The 23,779-nt window shown below is 53.7% G+C and overlaps 2 protein-coding genes across 6 annotated transcripts; one reads left to right on the top strand and one right to left on the bottom strand.

Moving 5' to 3' along the window:
• Positions 1-62: 62 nt before the first annotated feature.
• On the top strand, positions 63-9,468 carry CHRNB1 (cholinergic receptor nicotinic beta 1 subunit). Of its 3 annotated transcripts, none has more exons than XM_032498675.1 (11): positions 63-208; positions 294-433; positions 1,004-1,048; positions 1,577-1,686; positions 1,788-1,896; positions 2,285-2,432; positions 2,749-2,958; positions 5,405-5,628; positions 6,084-6,265; positions 6,622-6,769; positions 7,345-9,468. In XM_032498675.1, the coding sequence occupies exons 1-11, from the start codon at positions 151-153 to the stop codon at positions 7,429-7,431; spliced, it is 1,461 nt and encodes a 486-aa protein (XP_032354566.1). In that variant the 5' UTR covers positions 63-150; the 3' UTR covers positions 7,432-9,468. The 3 variants fall into 3 exon arrangements, 2 of the variants coding, with proteins under 2 accessions (XP_032354566.1, XP_032354565.1); XM_032498674.1 differs by having other exon boundaries at positions 64-208; positions 7,073-9,468; XR_004326675.1 differs by lacking the exon at positions 7,345-9,468 and having other exon boundaries at positions 6,084-6,342; positions 6,622-6,763.
• On the bottom strand, positions 8,935-23,617 carry ZBTB4 (zinc finger and BTB domain containing 4). Of its 3 annotated transcripts, none has more exons than XM_032498670.1 (4): positions 23,471-23,617; positions 15,586-15,655; positions 13,896-15,004; positions 8,935-13,237 (listed from the first exon to the last, which is right to left on the bottom strand). In XM_032498670.1, exons 3-4 carry the CDS (start codon positions 14,993-14,995, stop codon positions 11,278-11,280), a joined length of 3,060 nt encoding a protein of 1,019 aa, XP_032354561.1. In that variant the 5' UTR covers positions 14,996-15,004; positions 15,586-15,655; positions 23,471-23,617; the 3' UTR covers positions 8,935-11,277. The 3 variants fall into 3 exon arrangements, with proteins under 3 accessions (XP_032354561.1, XP_032354562.1, XP_032354563.1); XM_032498671.1 differs by lacking the exon at positions 23,471-23,617 and adding an exon at positions 22,902-23,069; XM_032498672.1 differs by lacking the exon at positions 23,471-23,617 and adding an exon at positions 16,353-16,645.
• Positions 23,618-23,779: the final 162 nt, after the last annotated feature.

The raw sequence follows: 23,779 nt of genomic DNA on the forward strand, positions 1-23,779 counted from the left end.
GGGGCGGGGATAAAGTCCCAGGGGCGGGGCGGGTGGGCTGGCGGCTGCCCCCCGACAACAGGTGCACATTCCTGGGCGCCTCGTCACTTCCCCTGCGCTGGCTGTCCCGGCGGCTCACCCAGCGAGCTCACTGAGCGACGCGGGCGGGCTATGATCCCAGGGGCGCTGCTGCTGCTGCTGGGGGCCCTGGGGGCTCCACACGCCCCAGGTAAGTCTAGGCCTCAAAGGGGCAGTGACAGGGCCAGAGATCGTGGCTGCGCACCATGGCTTCACTTAGTTCTTTCCTCCTCCAGGCGCCCAAGGCTCGGAGGCAGAGGGCCGACTTCGCGAGAAACTGTTCTCGGGCTACGATAGTTCGGTACGGCCGGCGCGGGAGGTGGGAGACCGCGTCGGTGTCAGCATTGGTCTTAGCCTGGCGCAACTTATCAGCCTGGTGAGCGCGTACTCGGACAGCTGAGGTCTAGCTCACTAGCCGGCTAGGGGGCGTGGCTTTAGGCAGGGCGGGACCCAGGAACAACTGAGGAGGGGGCCTGGGGCGAGGCCAGGCTGGAGATAGACTGGTCGTTAGCAGCGATTGGGTCGAAATCGGACCAATGGACAAGCTGTGGGCGTGGCTGCTGGACGGGCCAGGGTAGAGCCGGGCAAGATGATGAACTAGCCTGTGGGCGGATCTTGAAGTGAAGTTGGGGCCAATGGACTAGCCGGAGGGAGGACCTTGAGGCGGGGTCACAGCCTGGGGCGGAGCTTGGTGCGGGACGGGGTTAATAAACAACTGTGGGCGGAGATTCGGGGCAGGTATATGAACTGGCGAACAGTAGGTACCACAGGAAGTTCTCGAGATAGAGGTAGGGCATAAACTAAAGCAGTTTTAAGAAGCGGGGCTTGGACTTAAAAGGGTGCGGCTCAGAAGAAGAGGGGAGGTTCCAGAGAGAGCTTGACCCACAGAGCCCCCTTATTTCTATACATTCACATCATATCTGCCCTTTAAACTTTTCTCTTCTAGAACGAGAAGGATGAGGAGATGAGCACAAAGGTCTACTTAGACCTGGTAAGGAGATCCAGAGGGATGGGAAAGGGCATCCCACTACCTTTACAATTTCCTCAAATGTCCAGCCCAGTTAGAATACTTCTTGCATCACGATCTCAGAAAACACATTTATAACTGAAACAGAAGCTTCAGGAAACAATACTTATCTTTACTATGGGAGTTGCACTCCATGCATTTTTCATTGTATTTTTCGTTTGTTTTAACACTGGTTTGGGGCCACTTGTTTGACTCCTGACCTATTAAAGCGTCGCTAGCTGCAGTTTGAAAATCACCATTTTAGATGCTAGCTAGTGCAACCCTTTCATTTTCAGAGAATACAAAATTGGGGCCCGGTGCGAGAGAAGGGGAAATTAGCTGATGAGGTCCCGAAGAGTGCAGGTGGAGCCGAAATCAGAGCCCCAGCCTCCAGAACCACAGCCCATGCCTAAGATGCTCCCCTCCCTTGCACTCCCTGCCTAGGCTTCCTTTGTGCACCCCAAGTCTCCTAACCTCCAGCCCCAGACAGCCCCTCAGCCTCTGCTTTCCTAGGAGTGGACTGACTACAGGCTGAGCTGGGACCCTGCAGAGCACGAGGGCATCGATTCACTACGCATCACGGCCCAATCGGTGTGGCTACCAGATGTGGTGCTCCTAAACAAGTAGGATGTTCCCAAAGTCTGGAAGGTGGGGCAGGGCCTCTGAAGAGGCGGGGCACCGGGGTCGGGGCCTGATCCAAAGTGAGAAGATTCTTTCTCTGCAGCAATGACGGGAATTTTGATGTTGCTCTGGACATCAACGTCGTGGTGTCCTCCGACGGCTCCGTGCGCTGGCAGCCCCCAGGCATCTATCGCAGCAGCTGCAGTATCCAGGTCTCCCGGCTCCTCCTGGGAAGCTCAGGCGCTTGTAGAAACCCTCCCTCTCCTCAGACACGCTGACTCCCCATAGTCCCCCATCTTCTCCTCCATTATCCCCCATGGACCCTCACCTCTCTTGCCCCCTTACATTCCGTTGTTTCATCTTCTTTGTCCATTTTCATTGACTTCCAGTCTTCCTTAGTGACCCCTCCCCACTTTGTCCATGGCCTCTCCAGATTACCTTCCATTTCCTCTGTGACCCTACTTCTCTATGATCTTCCCTGGTGGCCCCTATCTTCCTGGTGCCCCATATCCTCTGATCCCTAACTACCCTGTGACCTCTCCAACTCCCTCAACCCCGATCAGTTCTCTGGCAGCTCTAGTGACTCCCCGCTCCATTCAGGTCACCTACTTCCCCTTTGACTGGCAGAACTGCACCATGGTGTTCAGTTCCTATAGCTATGACAGCTCAGAGGTCAGCCTGCAGACTGGCTTGGGTCCCGATGGGCAGGAACGGCAGGAAGTGCACATTCATGAAGGGACTTTCATTGGTGAGTGAGCATGGCTCCCACGTCCACTGGCTTTATGATTTCCAGTTTCTAACAGGCTGATAAATATACTCCATCAGCGAGTCCCTGTGGGTTCGGCAAGATAGATATGACTATATTTTGTGGATATGGAAATTGAGACTTGTTCAAGTTTATTAGAGCTGGGCTGCCCAGCTCAGTGTCCATAGCTGGCCCCTTATTACATCAGGCCCCTCTGCTTTAGGATGTAGCAGAGAAAGCCATGTCTGGTACCAACAAAGACAGGTCCCACATCTGTGTCCCCTTCTTCCGCTCTTCTTCCCTTCCCTCCCCCTCCAAGAGAATGGCCAGTGGGAGATTATCCACAAGCCTTCTCGGCTAATCCAGCCTCCAGTGGATCCTAGGGGAGGGAGGGAAGGACGGCATGAACAGGTTGCCTTCTACCTCATCATTCGCCGGAAGCCTCTCTTCTACCTGGTCAACGTCATTGCTCCGTGCATCCTCATCACTCTCCTGGCCATCTTCGTCTTCTACCTGCCACCAGATGCAGGTAAGGGGGAAAGGGGCCCCAGCAGCCCTTCTTACCAATAGCTCAGATTCTCCCTCTTCAGGCAAGGTTTTCCTGCTAACTCAAGCCATCATGGATTGTGCTTCAGCAGTCTCACCCAGATTATCCTTTCAAGCAGAGCCTTTGCATCTGGATCCAGGTTTTCCCTCCAATCTCAGGCTCTGACCCTCCTCTGCTGCTGACTTTTCTGCACCCAATAACTTCTAAACTCTTCCCTTCAGAATCCTATGATCTCATCCTTGGAACCTCCACTCCTCTGATCAACAAAGTCCCAGGCTTAGACAACTCTTCCTTTCCTTTTCCCCATTCCTGGCATCCTCTCTCCCCAACTTGTCAGACACCTACTACTCCCTTAGCCTGCTATCTCCCTTCGAAATAATAGACAACATTTCTCTGGGAGACAGCATAACGTGGTAACAGAGTAACCTTGGGTAAATTTCTTAATCTCTATGTGTCTTAGTTTCCTGATGTGGAAATAGGCCAGTCATTGTCCCTACCACAAAGGATTATTCTGAAGATTAACTGAGTTAATAGAACTATTCCTGGTACCCGGTAAGTTCTGTATAAGTATAGGTATTGTCTTTGCTAATTTTGAGCACTTGCTATAAGATAATACAAATAACATGTTAAATATATTAACTCAATTCTAATAGTCACAACAACTGTGTAAGGTAGGTACTGAATTGTCTTTCCATTTTACAGAGGAAGATAAAGAGGCTACGAGAGTGTAAGTCATTACATTACCCAGTTAGAGAGAGACAGTGTTGCTATTTCAGCCCTGGTTAGCACCAGGCTGATTCAAAGACCAATATCCTGAACTCTGGTGTTCAAAACGTGCTTTCTTTCAGTCTGGAATCAAGTTCTTTCTCTGTCTAGGGAAACAGAGTGATGCATTTCTAGAACACACTTCCACATGTAACTTCTTCCTCCTGGAGCAAGGAAAATCTTGGAACCCAATATTATAGGACTAAAGTAGAACAGGCCATGAAAGTAATTTATTTCAATACCTTCCATGAAGTTTGCAGTGCCTGTTGTATCCCATAGGAATAACCAGTCACTTGACATATTTTTATATATTGTTTCATTTTTAGATGCTTCAAATTGTGGTATAATTCCTGCTACAGGGGTTGGTCCATTCATTCATGCAACAATATTTGTTGAGCATTTGTAATGTGCAAAGCACTGGGAATACATCAGTGAATTAAAGAGACAAAAATCCCTGCTCTTAGGAGTTTACATTCTAGTGGGGGAGATAGATAGTCAATAAACATAATAAATAAATCCATTAGATGGTATACAGAAGAGGAAAATGAAGAAGGAAAAGGGAAAACAAGAATGGGGGTAGGAGTTGCAGTTTAAAAATAAGATGGTCAATAAATGCCTCACTAAAAAGGGGATATTTGATCAATATTTGAAAAAAAGACTGGAAGGAAGTGAGAGAATGACCTTGACAGATATCTGGGGGAAGAAATTACCAGGAGTTAATTAACAGTGAATGCAAAGGCTCTGTGGTGGGAGTGTGCTTTGAATATTCAAGAAATAGTCAATGTAACTGAATGACATGTGCAAGAGAGAAAACAGTATGAGATGAAGTCAGAGAGCTAGAGGGAATGACTTATAGACCATAGTAAGGACTTTGGCTTTTATGCTGAAGGAGATGAGAAGCCACTGGAAGCTTCTGAGATGAGGAGTGATATGATCTGCCTTTTCTTTCTTTCTTTTTTTTTTTTTAAGGGGAGGAGATAATTACTCATTTTTTAAGTGGGGGTACTGGGGATTGAACCCAGGACCTTGTGCATGTTAGGTAGGCACTCTACCACTGAGCTATCCCCTCCCCTAGAAGTGCTGTGATCTGATTTACATTTTAACAGGATTAATCTGGCTGCTCTGTTAAGAAAAGTCAGCGGGGGCAAAGGATGAAGCAAAGAGGAGGCCTTTATAGTAACTCAGATCTGAGGTAATGGTGGTTTGTACCAGGATGGTAGTGGTATATGTGATAAGTCATCGGTTTCAGGATATATTTTGAAGGTAGAGCCAGTAAAGTTTGGGATGGACTGGATATGGGATGAAAAAGAGGAGTGTTGAGAATGATTCAAAGGATTTCAGTCTGAGCCACAGGAAAGATGGAGTTTTCATTTATGAAATGGGGGAAACTATGGGAGGATGCAGTGGTGAAGGGATTAAGTTCTGGATATGTTAAGTATGAGATGTCTATTGGACACTCAAATGGAGAGGTTAAGTAGGCAGGAGGATACAAGTCAGGAATTTAGGGGAGTAAGTTCAGGTTGGAGGTATAAATGTAGGAGTCATTTACTGGCCCTTCAAAAAGCCTGTCCTTGAGTGGGCTGGTAACACAGTCACTGATTATGCCATGGAGATTGCCTTCTGGCAAAGCCTAATCCTTCTGCCTTCCCCCCTGTCCCCCAAGGAGAGAAGATGGGGCTCTCGATCTTTGCCCTGCTGACCCTTACTGTGTTCCTGCTGCTGCTGGCAGACAAAGTGCCTGAGACTTCCCTGTCTGTCCCCATCATTATCAAGTACCTCATGTTCACTATGGTGCTCGTCACTTTCTCAGTCATCCTTAGCGTCGTAGTCCTCAACCTGCACCATCGCTCACCCCACACCCACCAAATGCCCCTTTGGGTCCGTCAGGTAAGATCTCTTCCAACCTATTTGGCTTTTTTCCAGGTATCTCTCCTCCCTCCCACCAACTTCCACCTTCCCTTTCACAGACCTGAGGGAGAACTACAACTCCTGGTAGAGTGTCAAAGTGCCAAGGCCTTGGGTGTTGAAATGTTGCACAATTAATTTTATCATCATTATCATTGCTTAGGTCTCAGACTCTCTTCATTAATATCGCCCATTGCGGGTCCCAAGGAAACATTCTCAGGGTTAGGAAATATCAGGGTGGAAGCCCTCAGGACTTTTCTTTCCAGTTAGGATGCCTCCCAACCCACTTAAGAACTCAGGGCTGTATGAGCATTTCCTTGTCTGTGGGACGGATGCACGCATGCGCAGGAATGGGCATATGGCGTGGGGGTGGTTGGCGGCTCCCCTTCTGCTCTGAAAGCAAGAGATCCCCCTCCAACACGCCTCTTCTTTTGCAGATCTTCATTCACAAACTTCCTCTGTATCTGGGTATGAAGAGGCCCAAACCCGAGAGAGACCAGATGCCAGAGCCGCCTCTAGTAGCCCTCAGGGAGTCTCCAGGAAGTGGCTGGGGTCGGGGAACAGATGAATATTTCATCCGCAAGCCACCGAATGATTTTCTCTTCCCCAAACCCAACAGGTAGTGTCTACTCCCCATCGCCCACGTAGAAGGGAGGAGAACTACAGTTCCCTGAAGACTGTGCGGAGGCAGGCGACGTAAGCTCCCGGATGATGCCGTGGTTGAGCATCATGGGAGTTGTAGTATTCCTTCTGTTGCCCAGTTTGCGGAGAGGTGGGAACTAAAGCGTAAGGGGATAGGAGGAATTGCGGAAGGCTAGAGAGGTCGCCGCCATCGGCGAGAGCCTTAAGGGCCCTGTCAAGTTTCGAAAACTGGACAGACGTTGGAGGAGGGAGTTGAGGCGGGCGTCGAGAGCACCGGCGCTGGCTGGGTGTCTTTGCGCCCGGGGCGTGGCCAAAGAGTCCCGCCTCTTCCAGGTTCCAGCCTGAACTGTCTGCCCCGGACCTGCGGCGATTTATCGATGGTCCAAACCGGACTGTGGGTCTGCCTCCCGAGCTACGAGAGGTCGTTTCCTCGATCAGCTACATCGCTCGACAACTGCAGGAAAAGGAAGACCACGACGCGGTAAGTCAAAGAGGGTGGAGCAGTGCAGGGCCTGGGCGGCATTGGCTCCACCCGCAAGCTCAGGCTCCGCCCCTAGCACTCAGTTTTATATCTGATTGGAAGTGTGCCTCTCTCGGTCCCGCCCCATGCTTTCCGAGTAGTGCTTTATTCACAACCCTCGCGCGCGGTTTCTCTCTCCACTGTTCTGCAACCCACCCTAGTCTCAAAGCTGTGGTAGGAGGACCAGGGTAGGGTACAGGGCCTTGGGGACGGCCTTCCCTGGGGGTCTGGAGCTTAGGAACAGTTTCCTCTGCCTACTCCCAGCTGAAGGAGGACTGGCAATTTGTGGCCATGGTAGTGGACCGCCTCTTCCTGTGGACTTTCATCATCTTCACGAGCGTCGGGACCCTTGTCATCTTTCTGGACGCCACGTACAACTTGCCCCCTCCCGACCCCTTTCCTTGAGGACCAGATGGCCGAGACCCTGGTCCTCGGCCAGTTGAATTGAGAGTTTGGCAGTACTCTTAAGCCTTGTCCCTTTCTACACATTAACTTTTTCACTTAGGAATCTAGTCCTCTCATCATTTCGTTTCTAGGGAGGAAGGCTAAGTGGAATTGGGCAGATGGAGGCTTTGAACCCACCTGAAATGCACTATCCATTTACTCACTCTTTGGCTTCTTGAAGAAGCTCCTTTGGATATTAACACCTAGGTTCCCAACGAAATGGAACAAAGAACAAGAACTAGACTGTAAGCCTTAAGAGGGCAGGAAATATGTCTTGTTCACTGTACAAGCACCTAGCACAGGTCCTAACCTAAGTAGGTGCTTAGCATTGGTTGAATAAATAGGGATTTTTTTTTTTTCTGTAAGGAAATACACTAAGTAATAGTGCTTATGTTTGCATGTTGGGACTAGTCGTCATTTTTCTTTGCTTTTACCTTTCTGTAGTTTACTGTATTTTGTAATAAGTATTATTTTTAGGATAAAAAAGGGTTACTTCTAAAAGGGTGCATTTGTAATGGGGGGGATAGGTGCACTTTAAAAACCTCCACTCAAGTTGGAATTGCTCCAACTTGGACAAGCTGCTCAGAACTTGGACAAGCTACTAAACTGTTCTGTGCCTCAGTTTCCCCATCTGTAAAATGAAGCTAGTCTGAGGATCATATGAGAAGATGGGAAGAAAAGCATTATACAATATATACCAGGAGTTGCAAACTGGTGTGTTTTGTTTCGCCCATATTTTTGGCAAGCAAAACTTAAAATTTGAACTGTTCACTACTTTTAAAATGTGGATATTTCACAGAGAAATTTGAATTTCTCACTTCTCTTGAAAAATTTAATGAACTGCAGTGACACTAGGTCTGCTCCCCTGTTGGCAGCAACCTGCTGGTTAATAGCTGCCCACTCTGGTCAAGGTATTTGTACCAGAGTTCCTCAAAGCCCCCACCCACCTGATCAGCTTCACTTAGCTTACTTGCCCATCCTTGTATAACACTGGACAAAATACATGGGAGGGGAGGAGGAGGGACAAGGAATTGAAGCCCCTGGGAGGCTAGGAGTGGAATAAGAAAGGGTGTTGGTGTCTCTTATGGCCATCACACATTTTGTGCCTCAGTTTCCTTTCAGTTTAGAGAAAGGGCTGCACCTGTTTGAAGGCAGGGCCTTTCTGGGATGTGAAGATCTTGTGCCCAGCAGGCTGTGTGAACTGGACTGAGTTAATGTTTCTGCCTGGAGGTCAGAGCAAAGTCAGCTTGAGCCTAGTGGCTGCAGCAATTACAGTGAAATACCTAGGGTCAGCAGGCTGTCACACCTACTCAACTGCTGGAAGTTGTCCTAAGAGGGAGAATAGGGCTACAACTCACAGGGACCCCTGTGGGACAAGGTTAGCGTGTCCCTGTCCAGCCAGACCCACCAGCCACACCAATAATTGCACCTGGCATCCCACTGCGGAGCACGGTTTGTTTGTCTTGTTGGTTTATTGGCCTAGAGAGTTGGACACACACACAAATGCGGAGATAAATATTGGTCAGTTTCTCTAAATCTGGGTCCTCACTACGTATAGAGCTAGAGTCTGTAGAATTCTAAATCTTGCGTGCTGTGGCACAGAACCAGTGGCCTTCCCACTCCACCGTCACCCTTCTTCCCAGGGAACATGGGGAAAGAGGGCACAGATTGACAAGACTTGATCATTTTCAAAAGATGAAATTGCCAAATCCCAAATTTCCAACACCTGAAATTCACAATATTCAAGTTCCCCAGCTCAGATACATATATTTTAATCTCCTTTTCGCCACAATCTCCTTTGTTGCCCAGAACCACCAAATTCTGGAAACTATTTTCCTAAATAATATTTTCAAAAAAATAAATGTCTACAATCTCAGTTCTCCCAAAATGTCCATGGTTTCAGAATTTTGACCTGTTATGAAATTCAAATTCCCTGGTCTATCCTCAACCCCTTCTGTTTCCTGTGCCTTTCTGCCTCAGAGGAGTGCAGGTTAAGGATATAGGGGGACTGTCATCACACCTGCCCCCTGCCTCCAAGGCCTTCCTCAGTCTCTCTTGTGGTTCCGCTGTGTAAATATATATATAATTTGTGTGTAGATATATATATGTATTCTTTATTATGTACTTTTTTTCCCCGCAGTTTTTCTAAAGTGCCAGAAACAAGATTTGTGGGAATTTTTTAGTGATTTTTTTTTTTTTTGCATTTTCCCATGTTTTAAACTTTTCTTCCCCTTAAAAATTGGAACTTGGTACATTCAGTAGGAAACTCTTCACTCGGATTGTGGCCAAGACCAAGAAAAGTGCAAAGAGACAGAGGAGGAGTGAAGGAGCGCCACTCCTCCGTGGTTAACATTCAGGGAGCCTGTCGAAACCTCCCCTTTCCATATGCTGGGAGGGTGAGAGAAGGCAGGATGCTCCTGTCCCTCCGCCAAAATCACCTCCCTCCAAAAGCCATGATCTTGCCCTTTGAGCATCTGTTGAGAGGGCAGCCATCTTGGCCCCAGAAAACAGTAGCTGGGAAAAAGGCTGCCATTTTGATGACAACAGCTTTTCCCCTTTTTAAACTGCACTCCTCTAATTCCCATTTATCACATTTGCTCCCCTAAACTGGCTCTCCCCATGTGGGCTGTTTTTTCCTGGGGAGAGGTGGATGGATGGGAAATGTTCATTCAGTCACAGAGTGGGGAGGCCCAGTTATCAAAGAGAATTAGGAGCAAACATTTCTTCAACTCCCCCACTGGAAGGAAACATAGGGACCCCTGACCAGGGTTAACTAGTGCAAATTAGGGATTAGGGACTGATAAGGTCCCTGTACCCCATCCCTAGGCTGGGATCTTTGGGTGTGGGGAACTGAGTCAAAGATGGGGTATAAGGTGCTATTTTGCAGGGAAAGTTGGTGGGGATACCCCAAAGCCCACCAAGGGGGTAGGATGGTTCCCCAAAAAACCATCTGGAGTCATTGGTGAGGGAAATGATCCTGGGGAAGATGGGGGTGAAGGTAAGGACGGGAGGTCATGTGCAAATCTTGGGCTTACCCACCCATCCAACCCCCATCGTTTTTCTGGCTATTTGGTCTAGTCTGGGAGAAACCATCGGGAAAAAACAGGGAGAAAGTAGATTCCCTTCCCCATCCCATATAGAGCTCCTCCCTCCTGGCCCCCAAATCTGGTTTAGCCCAGAAGAGGCCATATGTAGAGGCAAAAAGAGGTGCAGTCTACTCAACTCTTTTGCCTTGGAAGAGTCTGGGGCTCACTAGATTTGGGGGCCAAGGTAGGGCTGAGATTGGTGCTGCCCTGGGCTGAGAAAGCACTCAGCCATGGAACAGACAGGTAACCCTGCCCCCAGCACCTCCTTGACCTGGATTGGGAGAGGCCATCCCCAGAGTCTAGGAGTATAAGGAGCAATATGGAAGATCCAAAGGCATGGAAGCCAAGGAAGGCATGGCATCTTCATGTGAAGGAAACAGGGACACAGAAACCCAGCCGTGGGAAGAATGGAGTCCAGAGCCACACTCCCAGGTGGGGGGTTGTCAGGTATCACAATGGTCTGGTCCAGGCCCTGGGCCACAAAGAATGGAATGTGCTAGGAAGCATCTGGGCAAGGGCTTAGAGAAAGCGTCAGAATGAGGGAGGATCGTTAGGTGAGAGAGATGGTTTCCCCCTAGGTTTACGAATCAGGGGGGCGGGTTAGACATTCAGAGCTGGTGGGAGCCGTGAGTAGAGATTCATATAAGTATATTGCTCAGTTGCCCCAAGGGCTAGAGAAGGGATGGGAGCTGGCCCTGCCTGTCATGGAGGCCATTCCCTGGAGGAGAACTGAGAGGGGAACCACCAAAGATCCCTTCCCAGGAGATGGGAAAACTACAATCTCACACAAAGCAGCCTGACCCCTGAGCTCCAGAGGCCCCCAAGTCCCCGCACAAGCATGTGGAGGGGCTCCCAAGGGGCAAGGAGGCCAAGGAGCTGGTAGTGGCGGGGGTTCAGGGAGGGTGGCATCTGGTGAAAGGGGGGATCTGGACCCAGAGCTCAACCCACGTCTCCCTTCTGGGTTCTTTCAACCCCTGCCCTTTCCCCTTCTCCCTTAGGGGGCACTGGTGGAGGAAGAGTTGGAGGGGGTGGAGTTGGGGGGGTAGGGGGTGCTGCTTGAGGATTGACTGCGTAGCCAAAGACCCCTGGTAGGAAGGGAAGGGCCCCCCCACCCTTCTCATCAGGTAGGACCATGTTAAGAGCAACTGGGAGAGCGGCCAAGTTGCTGAAGTTGTAAGGGTAGGCGGCAAGGAGTTGGGGGCCATAGACGAGTGGGTAGGGCTCAGGGTAGAAGGTGACTTTGGCAGCCCCCATCCCCTCCAGCCGGTCCCCCTCCCCAGCCCCTAGTGGCCCCTCACTCCCAGGTTTTCCCCTGCCACTGCCAGATTCCCGGCCGCTCCCAATCAGAGCCAGGGGAAATTCCTGCACAGGTGGGTATGCATAGGCACCCCCTCCTGCCACCACTGAGGGCTCCTCACCCCCTGAGATGACAGGGTCCTGGAGTGAGGCGGTCTCGGAAGCTTCCTCAGCAGCAGCGCTCCCGCCACCTGCCTCCCCGCTGGATGAAGAGACTTGCATCTCTTGGGGGGCCTCCTCCTTGACATCCCCGGGTCTGGTGCCAGCGCTGCCCTTGGAGTAGGCAATGACAGGTGTGGGGGTGCCCCCGGGCCGCTCGGCTGCGTGCCTCTGCCCGTGGCGGCTCAGGGCTGCTGCCGTCTTGCACACCTTGGCGCAGTGAGGGCAGGTGAAGCGGGTAGAAGGCTTACGTCCAGCCCGGGAGTTGTGGGAGCCCCCGCTATGGGCCTCCTGGTGCTTCCGCAGCTTCCTCAGGGTGGCGAATGTCTGGGCACAGTCCCCGCAGCGATGCCTCCGCTCGCCACGGGCATGCCCTGCGGGGCCCTCAGCCGCCGGAGTCTCCTCCCAGCTCCTTCGCTCCAGCTTCTGTTTCCAGCGAGGTGGCCGGCGGCCTCTGGGCATCCCGCTGCCCCCACTGCTGCCCGGGCCTGCAGCTCCGGCCTTGCGCTTGGGCTTGTAGGAGTAGTAGGGCCTCCAGAGCTGGTCCTCCCCACCGGCCTTCAACTCCTCCTCCTCATCCTCCTCCTCGTCCTCCTCCTCTTCCTCATCGTCCTCCTCTTCATCATCCTCCTCGCTCTCCTCCATCTCCTCTCCACTTAGCTCCCCAGGACGTAGGTCAGTTTCTGAGATGCGGCGCTTTACAATGGCCTCCTCACCGATTCGCACAGTGATCTGACACAGTGGAGGTGGAGCCTGTAGCTGGGAGGGGCCCCGGCCAGGCCCTGCAGGGGGACCCCCACCCCCGCCAATCCCGCCAGCTGGCTTGGCCGTGTAAGTCAGAGTCCTCGCGGCCCGTGGGTTCCGGCCCTTGGCCTCCTCTGCAGCTGTGGCGGGCCCTGCGGCCGTTGCTGGGCTGCCGGCTGTGGCTGGGCTGGTCAGTGTGGCTGCAGGCTCCGGGGGAGGAGGTGGGTACTCACGTTTTTTGGGGGGCCTTGGGGGAGCAGTGTAAGTGATGACTGAGGCGGCTTGGGCACCCCCTGTGCTGGCCGGCCCACTCCCCGCCCCAGCGCTGCTGCTGCCCCCGTGGACAATGACAGAGGGAGCTGGGTGGGCAAAAGTGATGACAGAGGGTGGGGGGCCAGGCTCTGGGGCAGGTGGGGGTCCGGGTGGTGGGCTGGTCGGCATTGCTGCAGGGGCCGGGGTGTTGAGGCTTGGAGAAAGGGGGGCCTCGGGGGCTCCCTGGCTATAGGTCTTGTAGGGCCGCTTGGCTGCCCGCATGGGGAGCAGGCGGTACAGCTTGAGGGTGTTGAGCTTGGGCTTATAGCCTCCATTGGGCGTCTTCTCACTGGCTAGGAGGCCCGGGCTGATGCCATGGAAGGCTCGCTGGTGGGTCTTCAGGTTATAATAAGTGACAAAGGTCTCCCAGCAGAAGATGCACTGGTACCTGGGCCAGGACAGCAGAGAACAGGGCAGGGACAGAGCCACTTGAGTCAGGAGTTCTGAAGCCAGGGCCTCAGCTTCCCACATCCTCTCCTGCCTCCACTCGGACTTCAAACTGCCCTAGCCATTTGCTCATGCTCCTTCCAGACTGCTTGTCTCCCCCGTCAGCCTTGGAAGGGACACCAGTCCCAGTTCAGTGCCCCTCACTGGCTGTCAGCTGCCCGGCCTCAGCTGTTCCATCTGAACTGGGAATGATCACATACCTTGCCTAACTCACAAAGCTTTCTTCTGAAGTTCAAATGACAAAATAGGGAAATATTTTATGAACAGGGGTACATTGTGGAAATATGTATTATAACTGTTAGTGGACATGCCTGTGTTCCCCAAAGTCCTGTCCTGTGAGGCAACTTTCTCTTTCCTCCTTGGCCTTTTCCACAGCATCAAGCTGGGACATGGCACCCAGGGGTGCTAATAAACAGCAGCAGAAGGAAACAGGGCTGGAGGGAGGCAGATAGGTGAGTGATGGAAAGCAGGTGAGTGGGCATCTCCAAGATGCCTTTCTAGGCCCTCACTCTTGTCCATGTAGTCCGTGAGTGGACAAGGTCCCATGTGACCCTTCCACCCCACCCACCCCTGCCCCTGGGCCCCCCAAGGCCACTCACCTGCGCTCCCCGGTGTGCCACACCTCGTGCTTGGTACGGTACTCAGCCAGGGCGAACACCTTCTCACAGTAGCGGCAGGGGTACTTCCTCCGCCACGAGTGGACATTGCTGTGCCGCTTCAGGCTGGACAAGGTCACGTAGGAACGCTCACAGGCCGCGCACACATAGAGTACGTGGCCACCCACCACCTTCACCACATGCTCAGGGCCACCTCGGAAGCCCACCGGTGGGGGCAGGGCTGAGGCATCGACTCCTGCAGGGCCACTGGGGCCAGAGCCCCCAGTTCCCACCCCTGCAGACCCCCGAGTGCCAGCTCCCCTACGGCACTGTGCCTCATGGGTCTGCAGCCGCTTGGGATGGATGAAGCTTTTCCCACAGCGGGGGCAGGGGAGGGGCCGCCGGGGCAGCAGGGGCTGTGAGTCAGGGGCCTGAGCCTCAGCCCTGTCACCCTCCCACTCCCTGGCTGGCCTAGTCCCAGGCCCGAAGCTGTCTTCTTCAGGCTGTGAGGTGGCCATGGGGGCTGGGGCAGGAGGTATCCAGGCATCACCTCCCTCCCCCAGGCCCTGCAGGCGGGAGATGCCCAGACGCCGCCCCAGAGCTCCAATCTCTGCCACAGCTGCCCCATCCCCTCCGCCGCCAGGTAGTGCCAGCCGGGCACTGTAGATGAAGTTGAGGACATCAGAGAAGGCAGCTGCTGGGACCCCTGGCAGCTCTAGGACCCGGGGTGGGGATGAAGCAGGAGGCGAGGCTGGAGGGGGAGAGGAGGAGGACGAGGATGAGGAGGACGAAGAAGAGGAAGAAGAGGAGGAAGAGGAGGAGGAGGAAGAAGAGGAGGAGGAGGAAGAGGAGGCAGCTGTGGTGGTGGCAGGGTTGGGAGCTGAGCCCCCAGTAATTGGTGGGAGCGGTAGAGGAGCTGAAGCCAGCAGGGCCTCTCTGAAGAAGGGACTAGAAGCAGCCAGGACACTGCGGTGAGCAGGGAACTTGGTGTCTCCGGCTATGAGGGTGACGTCACAGAAGAGGCCACGGAGCCGCTGCTCGTTGAGCTGGCGCAGGACAGCGGGGGCATGGGACGGGTCCGTCACCTCTGCTGGGGGGGGCATGGCGCCAGCCTAAACAGAGGAGAAGAGGCCAGGGAGGATCTCAGAGGCTGGGCAGAGGGTAGAGGCCTCTGCAATCAGGGAGGTGAGCCGAGAGAGGTTGGGGGCTGTTGGTCAGAGACTGGTGGAAGGCTGACTAACTTCTGGTGACAGAAGCCAGGGGTCAACCTGAGCCACCCCACATCTGGCCAGCGTCCAATGCCAGTAAGTCACACGTCTAGTGCTGGAAGAGGCCAGGGATGCCTCAGGTCTTTTTTTCACCATTTTGCGGGGGGCGGGGGGGGGTAGGTAATTAGGTTCACTTATTTATCTTAATGGAGGTACTGGGCATTGAACCCTGGACCTCATGCATACCGAACACGCACTCTACCACTGAGCTGTACTCTCCCCCACTGCCTCAGGTCTTGATGAAGGTCAGGGGTCAAAACCTCCAAGGCACAGACTAGCGAGGTAACGCACTGGGAGGAGGAGGCCCCCACAACTGCTGATGACCATTTCACAGGGCTCCCCAGCCTGGACACAACGGCTTCCCTTGCTGGCCTGCTGCCTCATGCCCAGTTTTCCCTCACTGCGGACCTCTCACACCGTCTCACCTGACAGCACAGCCAACATGGAGCGGAGCCGGGGTGGCTCAGCGAGTCCCTTCTGTCGGGCCTCTTCCCTCTGTGGAGAAACAGAAACCACATTCTCAGGAAGGGAACTGGGCAAGACAGGACGCAGGGGGTGGGGGTGGCGCAGCGCTCAGGGCCAAAGAAGCCAGGGCTGCTCTGCAGACCCTGACCCTCCCAGGAGCCTGTCAGGTTGCTTGCTTAATTAGCTGCAGCCAGTCAGACCTAGGAGGTCACACAGGTTATTGCAAAGCCTTGTTCTGCTTGCCCCCAGAAGTATAGGAACAAGATAATTTGCATATTCCCAATTTACCTCAAAACAATCTAGCAGCCTACTTCAATCCCTAGGCCCAGGGAAGCCTGCTGGATCACTCTCAAGTCCCTTTGGCCCAATCTTCGGGGCTCAAAGGAAATCAAAGATTTGCATGTTGTCTTTCATTTTAATAGTCTCATTTACATGTCAAAATAGATTTGCTTGAGCTTTTTCAACGGACCAAGCTGCCAGATACTCAAATTGGGAGAGGACCTCCTCATTTGAAATCTTAGAGGGGGTTTCTGGCCTATGTGCCAGGCAACCACCAAAGATCACGAACTCATGCACACGGGCCAGCTTGCTCTAATCTCTGGAGGGCACTGGAAAGGCCACTGGACCGGAAGTGAGGAAGTTTGAGTCCCACTCCTTACTTTGAGTGCTGGTGGCTTTGGGACTTTGGCTTAAAAATGGGGGTGGGAGTGAGGAACGCAACCCCTACCTCACCTCTTGCTGGGAGGCTCATCCAAAAGGAATAGCAGGCACCCCACACGCACACCGTGGCGGTCACTGCACAGAAAGCACCTCACAGCCGCTTTCCCCTGTGGGCACAGCCAGGGCTTTGGGGGCTCATTTTTCAGTTGAAGATCTGAGTTCCAGAGCCATACAGGAACTTAGCCAAAGACACACAGAGCTGGTCATAACAGGTGGGGCCTGTTCACAGGCCAGGCCTGCTGACTCGAGAGCAGAGCTTGCCGCTCCTTGTCCACCCTCTGTGATGCCTGGGGGTCTCCCTTCCGCACGCCCTGGGTCATCCATGACTCCGAGGTGTCCTACGTCAGGAGTTCCTCATACAATCCCCCCCCTAAAAAAAAAACCACTCTCTTCCCATTTATTACTCATACTATCTAGACTAAGAGGACTCCACAGCCCATGTCACACCCCCAAAAGACTGTTCTGACTCCTGTCCTGGAAGAGGAGGCGGAGGGTGGTGAACAGGGGTGATATTCCAAAGTTCTAACAGCCCCAACTGCCATGCACACACCTGGGTCAAGTGCTACCATCCGTTGCTGGATTGCAAGCGGGTAGGGAATCCCGGGGAAGAGGCCCTGCTCGAGGGCTGGTGTTCAGTTCTGGTTGTAAAATGAGGAGAAAGAGCAAGGCTGCCCACTCCCTTCCAAGATAGCCACTAGCCCACCGGGACCCCCAAGAGTCGGCTTTACTTGCCTTACCTCATTTCTTCCTAAGGTAGCAGTTAGCTTCCTGATTTTAAAGTGACAGACCGAGGCTCAGAGATGCTAGGTAACTGCCCAATGATACATGACCAGTGAGTAGCGGGGCTGGGATCTGATCCCAGAAAGTTTGGCACCAAAGCCTGTGTTCTTGATTATATCACATCGAGATGAAGGCCATGTTTACAGCTATGATACTGTGATATCATATGAAATTAAGTTGACCCTTGAACAACATGGATTTGAACTGCTCAGGTCCAGTTCCATGTGGATTTTTTCAACAGTAAATACTACAGTTCTACATGATGTGAGTTTGGTTGAATCTGAGAATGTGGAACTTTGGATACAGGGGGCCGACTGTAAGGCTATACTTGGATTTTTCACTGTTTGGAGTATCTGCACCCCTAATCCCCACATTGTTCAAGGGTCAGCTGTATATATATTTGGCCTTTGTCCCCATTCCTGACTCAGAGCTCCTAAAACTCTAATTTCCCAAGTGATAGGGATGTTAGGAGCATCTTGTTCTGATATTTGGTCTTTGACCCCAGTTCCTAACATAAAGCTCCTGAACCCTTTGGAATTTCCTGGGTGATAGGAGTGTCTCTTGTTTTAATGAGGCAAATCTTGCTGGGCTCCTGGATGGGGACTGGTCACCAGAAGCCATGGCTGGAAGCTTGGAACATTCAGCCCCACCCCCACCAAAAGGGCCTGGGAGGGGAAAGGGCCTGCAGACTGAGTTACTAATCGATCATGCCTATGTGATGAGGCTTCTGCAAAAATCCCTTAATTATGGGGTTCAGAGAGCTTCCGGGTTGCTAAACTCACACACTGAGAAGGTCATGGACCCGCACTTTGTAGAGACAGACGCTCTTCCACTCAGGACCCTTCTAGACCTTGCCCTCCATACCCCTTCATCTGGCTATTCATCTGTACTGACAAATCCTTTATTATACAATAAACCAATAAACATAAGTATTTCCCTCAATTCTATGAGCCATCCTAGCAAATTATCAAAACTGAGGAGGGGGTCGTGGGGAAGCCTGATTTCTTGCTGGTCAGTTAGGAGTATGGGAGGCCACGATTGGCACCTGGCACCTGAAGTGGGGGCCGCCTTGTGGGACTGAGCCCTTAACCTGTGGGATCTGATGCTACCTCCTAGCAAATAGTATCAAAATTGAATTGAACTGCAGGACACCCAGCTAGTGTCAGAAAATTGAACAGTGTGGGGGAAAACCCCACACATTTGGTGTCAGAAGTGTTGTGAGTAGAATGGATAGAAAACAGTTGTGGTTTTCTTTCAACAGCATCCACTAGGACCCCCCACTAGCCCATCCAGGGTCTTTGTGAAAATCAGAGGAAGGGGGGAAAAACAGGAAAGGCCGCCTCCTTCATGAGGTAGCAACCCACAGGTGAGCACAGCGAAGGTCTGATTCCAGGCCTGCCCACATGCACAACCATATGGGCTTGGTGCCTACTGAGGCCAAGATATTTGGACAAGGCCTATCAAGGCTTCTTAGAACCACAGAAGTCCGAAGCTGGCTTGGCCCTTGGAGATCAGCTAGAACCATCATCATCATGGTACTTGGAGCTGCCACTGCTGAGATACTTACTATGTGCCAAATCCAGTGCTAAGCATTTCATCAACATAGTCTCATTTTAGCACCCAAAGGGACCACAGAGAGGCAGGGGCTAGTATCAACCCCACTGCACAGATGAAGAAATTGAGGCTTTAAATACTCTAGACTCCTCACTTGCAGGCAGTGAGAACATAGTGGTGGGGTGATTTGCCCCGGGTCTCACTGTGTACCAAGCTGGGTTTGGATCCAGCTCTCCTGAGATGAACTGCCCCACCACTGGCCACTGCCCTATGAGGGCTTATGGGAGTTGGAGAAGACACTAGTTATGGGGCCCTGGGCAAGTTACTTAACCTTTCTGTATGTCGGTGTCCTTGTCTGTGACGTGGGGATGATGTAAAGAATAATCCAGCTGATGCCAAGCAGTGCTTAGAAAGGGGCCTGGCCCACGGTAAATGCTCAGAAAGTGTTCACTCTTATCATCCTGGAACTCAGTCCTGGAAAATGGTGGGGGGAAGTGGTGAAGAGCAAGGGGCAGAAATCAGGCTTCACAGTACGTTTGATGGCTCTGTGGTTTTTAGTTTTTTAATTTGTTTTCACCTTTTCTCTACTCTTCACTGGCTGTGTGATCTCAGAGGTGTGACTGAGGTGGGGAGCTGAGCGCTGCTGCCAGATACACTCCATCTCTTGCTGGTCCCTCTGCCTGGAATGTTCTTTCCTCAGACAGCCCCATGCCTTGCCGCCCCACCTCCTTTAAGCTTTGACTCAAAAGTCACCTTCCCCCGGAGGCCCTCCCGGCCACCCTGTGCCCCATCAAGCTTCCTCTCTCTCTCCCCTACTTTATTTTCCTCCTTGGCATTTAGTGAAACATACTGTTCATTCATCTCTAAAATGTAACTTCCAAGGGAGGGAGGGATTTTTGTCTGCTTTGTTAACTGCTATCTCCAGTGCTTAGAACAGTGCCTAATACATAGTGGGAGATGAAAACAATTTTTTGGTAAATGAACCTACTTTCTTCAAGTCTGCCTGGAGTGTGTCCACCTTCAGGAAGGACACCATCCTCCGTCCTGGACTGAGCTGGCCCGGAGCTGCGGGTGGCGAGTGTAACTTGACCACTCCTGGGGCGATCACGCTTTGCCTGATATACTTCCAGGGCTTTACATGTGTTGCCTCATTTAATGGTTTCCTCAAAACGGCCACCCAAAGTTAGTATTTAGATTAGCCCAATTTTACAGATGAGGAAACTGAGGCTCACAGAGGGATTTACCTTGCTCAAGGTCACACAACTTGCGGGCAGCGGAGTCAAAATTCAAATCCAGGCCTGAGTGAACCCAGATGCTGAGCCCTTCCCTCTGCCACACTGCCGGGTCCTGCCCGAAGGGGCCTATGGCCGGCCAGCGGGCTGCCGACGTCACCGCACAAGGTCTCACGTGCTAAGTGCTAACTGTGTGGGGAGTGAGGGACTCCACCCTCTCCCTCACTCCCCGCATCCAGCAGTCTGGATCTGCGGCCCAGCTTGGGAATGGCTCTGGAAGCCTTCCCTCTAACCCGCCTCTGGCCCCAAATTAGCTCAGGGCCTTGTTAACACTCTCCTGATTCAAGGCCATGGCCTCCCAGCTAGTCCCCTGCCTCCATCCAGCCTTCCTCTCACTGAGGGTCAACAGCCCCAAAGCAGCTCAGGTGGGATCACTCCTGGGCTCAGCAACCTGCAAGGGCCTCCACTCCAGAAGCTCAGATTCCTCAGCCAGGTATTTGAGAGTCCAGTCCCCCTCTTCCTTTCTAATCGTGCCTTGTCCCAGTCTCCCTTCAAGCACCCTGTGCGCTCTCCAATCTCAACACGTCCCACACCTCCACGCCTTTGCCTCTGCTGGTCCTCCTGCCAGAAATGCAACCTTTCCCCAACCTCGTCCCCAAATCCTTCCAAAATGTTAAGATCGACCTCAAATACCACCTCCCACTTAGCCCTCCCTCACCTACCGGACAAGGACAATCTCTCCTTCCCCCCAGTTCATCAGCGTTTTGTGGCCCTGCGGCCAGCACCCAGCAGCAGATGCTAGGTTCTCCCTCCCTAGGCTGAGACTCCCTGAGTCACTAAGCACCCTAGTCTTCTGGAATGGATTGGTGCAGGTGCTAAGTTCTGCAGAAATTGGGCAGAAGTTTGTGCGCATGTCTGTGTGGGGTGCACCAAGAGGCCCGCAGAAAGCTCCAGCAGGGCAGCAGAGGACAGCATATAAGAACACAGGATCTGGAACCTGACTGCCTGGGTTCAAATCCACCTTTACTTCTTACTGGTTAAGTGGCTTTGAGCAAATTACTCCTCCGGGCCTCGGCTGTCTCATCTGAAAAAGGGAGGTAGTTAGAATTCCCCCTTCCACCTCGCACTGGGAAGAGTAAATGAGTGATCAAATGTAAAAGCATTGACAACAGTGCCTGGTACACAGTAAGTGCTAAATAAGCGTTTACTGCTGTGGTTACTAGCCAGGCCCCAAGAAGGGGCTCAGTGCTTGCAGAGGGCTGACAGTGGCTGCCACAGGCCCCCAAGCTGCCCCTACTTTCCAGGACATTTCCCATGAGCTACTTATAGCCCTGTTGGAAGATAGGCAAGCCAGGTGATTGGCCCCATTTCACAGATGAGGAACTGAGGCTCACGTAGGGAAAGTGCCAGTGAGGAAGCAGCACGGCCTAAACTCCTCAGTGCTGGTCTAGGCCTCCTTCCCCTCCACTGGGCCGTGGCGCACTTGTTGTGCAGGCCTGACAGCAGCCAGCCTGCCCCCAGGCAGGAGGACCTGGCCACAGTGTCCTCCCTGCCCCCCATACACGCACGCTCCCAGCCAGGCAGGTGTGGTACACAGCAGTGGGTACACTTGGAACACACACACACACACACACACACATTTACAGAAGGGCCCAGTCCCCAAAGGTGAGGAAAACCTGTTCTGAGGAATCTGCCTAGTGAGCAGATTCCGTTCCCAGACCCTTCCACAGTCGCGGGAGCGGCCCAATGTGCGTCACAGAAGAGACGGAAAAGCAGAGATACCCGAGAGGGGGGCAGAGAGAGGGCGAAGCAGGAGGAGGAGACTGAAAACTTCATGTTTCTTTTTTCCATTGCAGTGACAAGAGTCACACCCGGCCTTTACGTAAACATGGCCAAGGAGCCACTTGGTCCAAGCTCAGTTTCCTTGCAGCCACCAGGCCTCTCCTCCCGGTGACCCTGACACGCTGGGCAGGCCAGTGAGGGGCCAGCACACAGACCCTGCACAGACCAGCTGGGCCACCCCGACGACACCCAAGCCTCCCGCCTGCTGCCCTTGCTCTGCCCCATATTTATCTCCCTGGCTTCTTCATAACATATCCCTACAGCAGCCCCACACAGCCAGTTAAACACACAGAAGCAGACACGCACACGCAGCCTGCGGTTGATCTCTGGAGTCTGAGGCCCACATTGCCCTTGTCACGCCACCTCCCTCCCCACAAGTGTTTTCTGACCAGCTTGCCTCCCAGCCCAACAGCACGGACAGGCTCCCACAAACAACGTCACAAAAGAATCCCGCGGGGAATGTTGCAAACACATAACCTTCCCCTCCCCTCACTGGGCTGCCCATGAGCCCATAAACACAACCTGCACGTGCCCCCCGGAGCCCCTCACACCAGCACCAGCCGTCTCATGAGTACCTGAGACACACCCTGGAGCTTTTCACTTCCTGCAGGACCCTCAGGACCTGAGTTCTAGACACACACATTCCCCACGCACCCAGCCACCCGCTTGTCACACGGACCCACAAACCCATCCAGCGGGTCATCCATGCCAAGACTGGGCCACACCTCAGCAGGGCCACAGAAATGGGACCCGGACCTGACACCTTCTGACTCAAAGGTACACAACCGCCCCCTCCAACTAGGCACACGCAGCCCCCACTCCGGTGCCCTCCACAGCACTTACCCTTACCGGTATGCAGAAAACAATAGTTCATAAATAGTTCATATGTGCAGCACCAGACACATACATGCAAGAAACACATGCTGGCATAAAACACACATAAAACCCCACATCTAACAAACTCCGCAGGTATTGCACCCTGCTTTGGATGCGGACCTGTCACCCAAAGCCGCAGGGCCACATCTTGTAATTCTGCCCCACAACACTGGACACCCCTCCATCTGGCTTTCTATCCCCGTGGCCCGGTAGGGCCCTGCCGGACCCCTGGCTGCTAGACCAGCAAACAGTAGTGCCCAGGAGTGGTTTACCTTGCCCCACAACACAGCAGGAGACACACAATCTCCAGGACTCACAGCCACAACCCTGACCCGACGGCGCGGCGGCTCCGGGGCCCCTGCTCGCCCTGCGCACCCCGCACACCCCAACTCTGGGGCGCTCGGCGGCCCACCCCTCCCCCTCTCTGGCTGGCTCCTACGCCATCGCCCTCCCAGCAGCTTGCAGCGCCGGCCCGGGCTCACACCCGCCCCACCCCACCCCCAACCTGCCCCACGGCGGGAGGGGGACATGGGGCTGCAGAATTAACCCTTCAAGTGGGGAGTGAGCGCGGCCCTGTCCACGGCGCCAGGCGATCGCAGCCCCCTGCCGCCGCTGGGTCGGACGACGTACCGGGGCCCCCTTAGTCGCCCCCCAGCGCCGTGCGCACTTGGAGGCGGGGCCAGGCTTAGCCCCCGACCCCTGAGCCCCCAGGTCAAGCCCAAAGGGGAGCGGTCGCGGCGCGGGGTGCAGCCCGGGCCCCCGCGGCGCCGGGCAGCGGGGAGGGGGCCCGGCTGTTGGCTCCGGTCCGCCCTGGCCCTGCCCGGTTCGCCCCGGGGCCCACCTGACTGCGATGGCGCCGCGTCCGCCAGGCCCGGCTCATCACCGTGGCCGCCCCCGGCCGCTCCGGCTTCGCCCGCCTCCAGCTCCGGCTCCGGCTCCGGCTCCGGCCCCGGCCCCCCCAGCGCCCGGCCCCGGCCCGGCCCCGCCGCCGCCGCCGCCGCCGCCGCTGACATCATCGGCTCCCCCCGCCCCGGTCCTACCCCCACCCCCACCCCCGGAAACAGTACCCCTCCAGCGCCGCCGCCGCCGAGAGGAGGCCGGCGCAGCGCAGCCGGCACAGACACCAGCTCCGGGCTCGGGCTTGGGGAGA

The sequence above is a fragment of the Camelus ferus genome, chromosome 16 (genome assembly GCF_009834535.1).
Source record: "Camelus ferus isolate YT-003-E chromosome 16, BCGSAC_Cfer_1.0, whole genome shotgun sequence".
Classification (NCBI taxonomy): Eukaryota; Metazoa; Chordata; class Mammalia; order Artiodactyla; family Camelidae; genus Camelus; species Camelus ferus.

Coding starts and splice junctions, on each gene's coding strand:
- CHRNB1 (XM_032498674.1), top strand. CDS start 151: ATGATCCCAGGGGCGCTGCTGCTGCTGCTGGGGGCCCTGGGGGCTCCA. Junction 209..293: donor GGGGGCTCCACACGCCCCAG/GTAAGTCTAGGC, acceptor TTCCTCCTCCAG/GCGCCCAAGGCTCGGAGGCA. Junction 1,687..1,787: donor GATGTGGTGCTCCTAAACAA/GTAGGATGTTCC, acceptor CTTTCTCTGCAG/CAATGACGGGAATTTTGATG.
- ZBTB4 (XM_032498670.1), bottom strand. CDS start 14,995: ATGCCCCCCCCAGCAGAGGTGACGGACCCGTCCCATGCCCCCGCTGTC. Junction 13,238..13,895: donor TGGCACACCGGGGAGCGCAG/GTGAGTGGCCTT, acceptor GTCCTGGCCCAG/GTACCAGTGCATCTTCTGCT.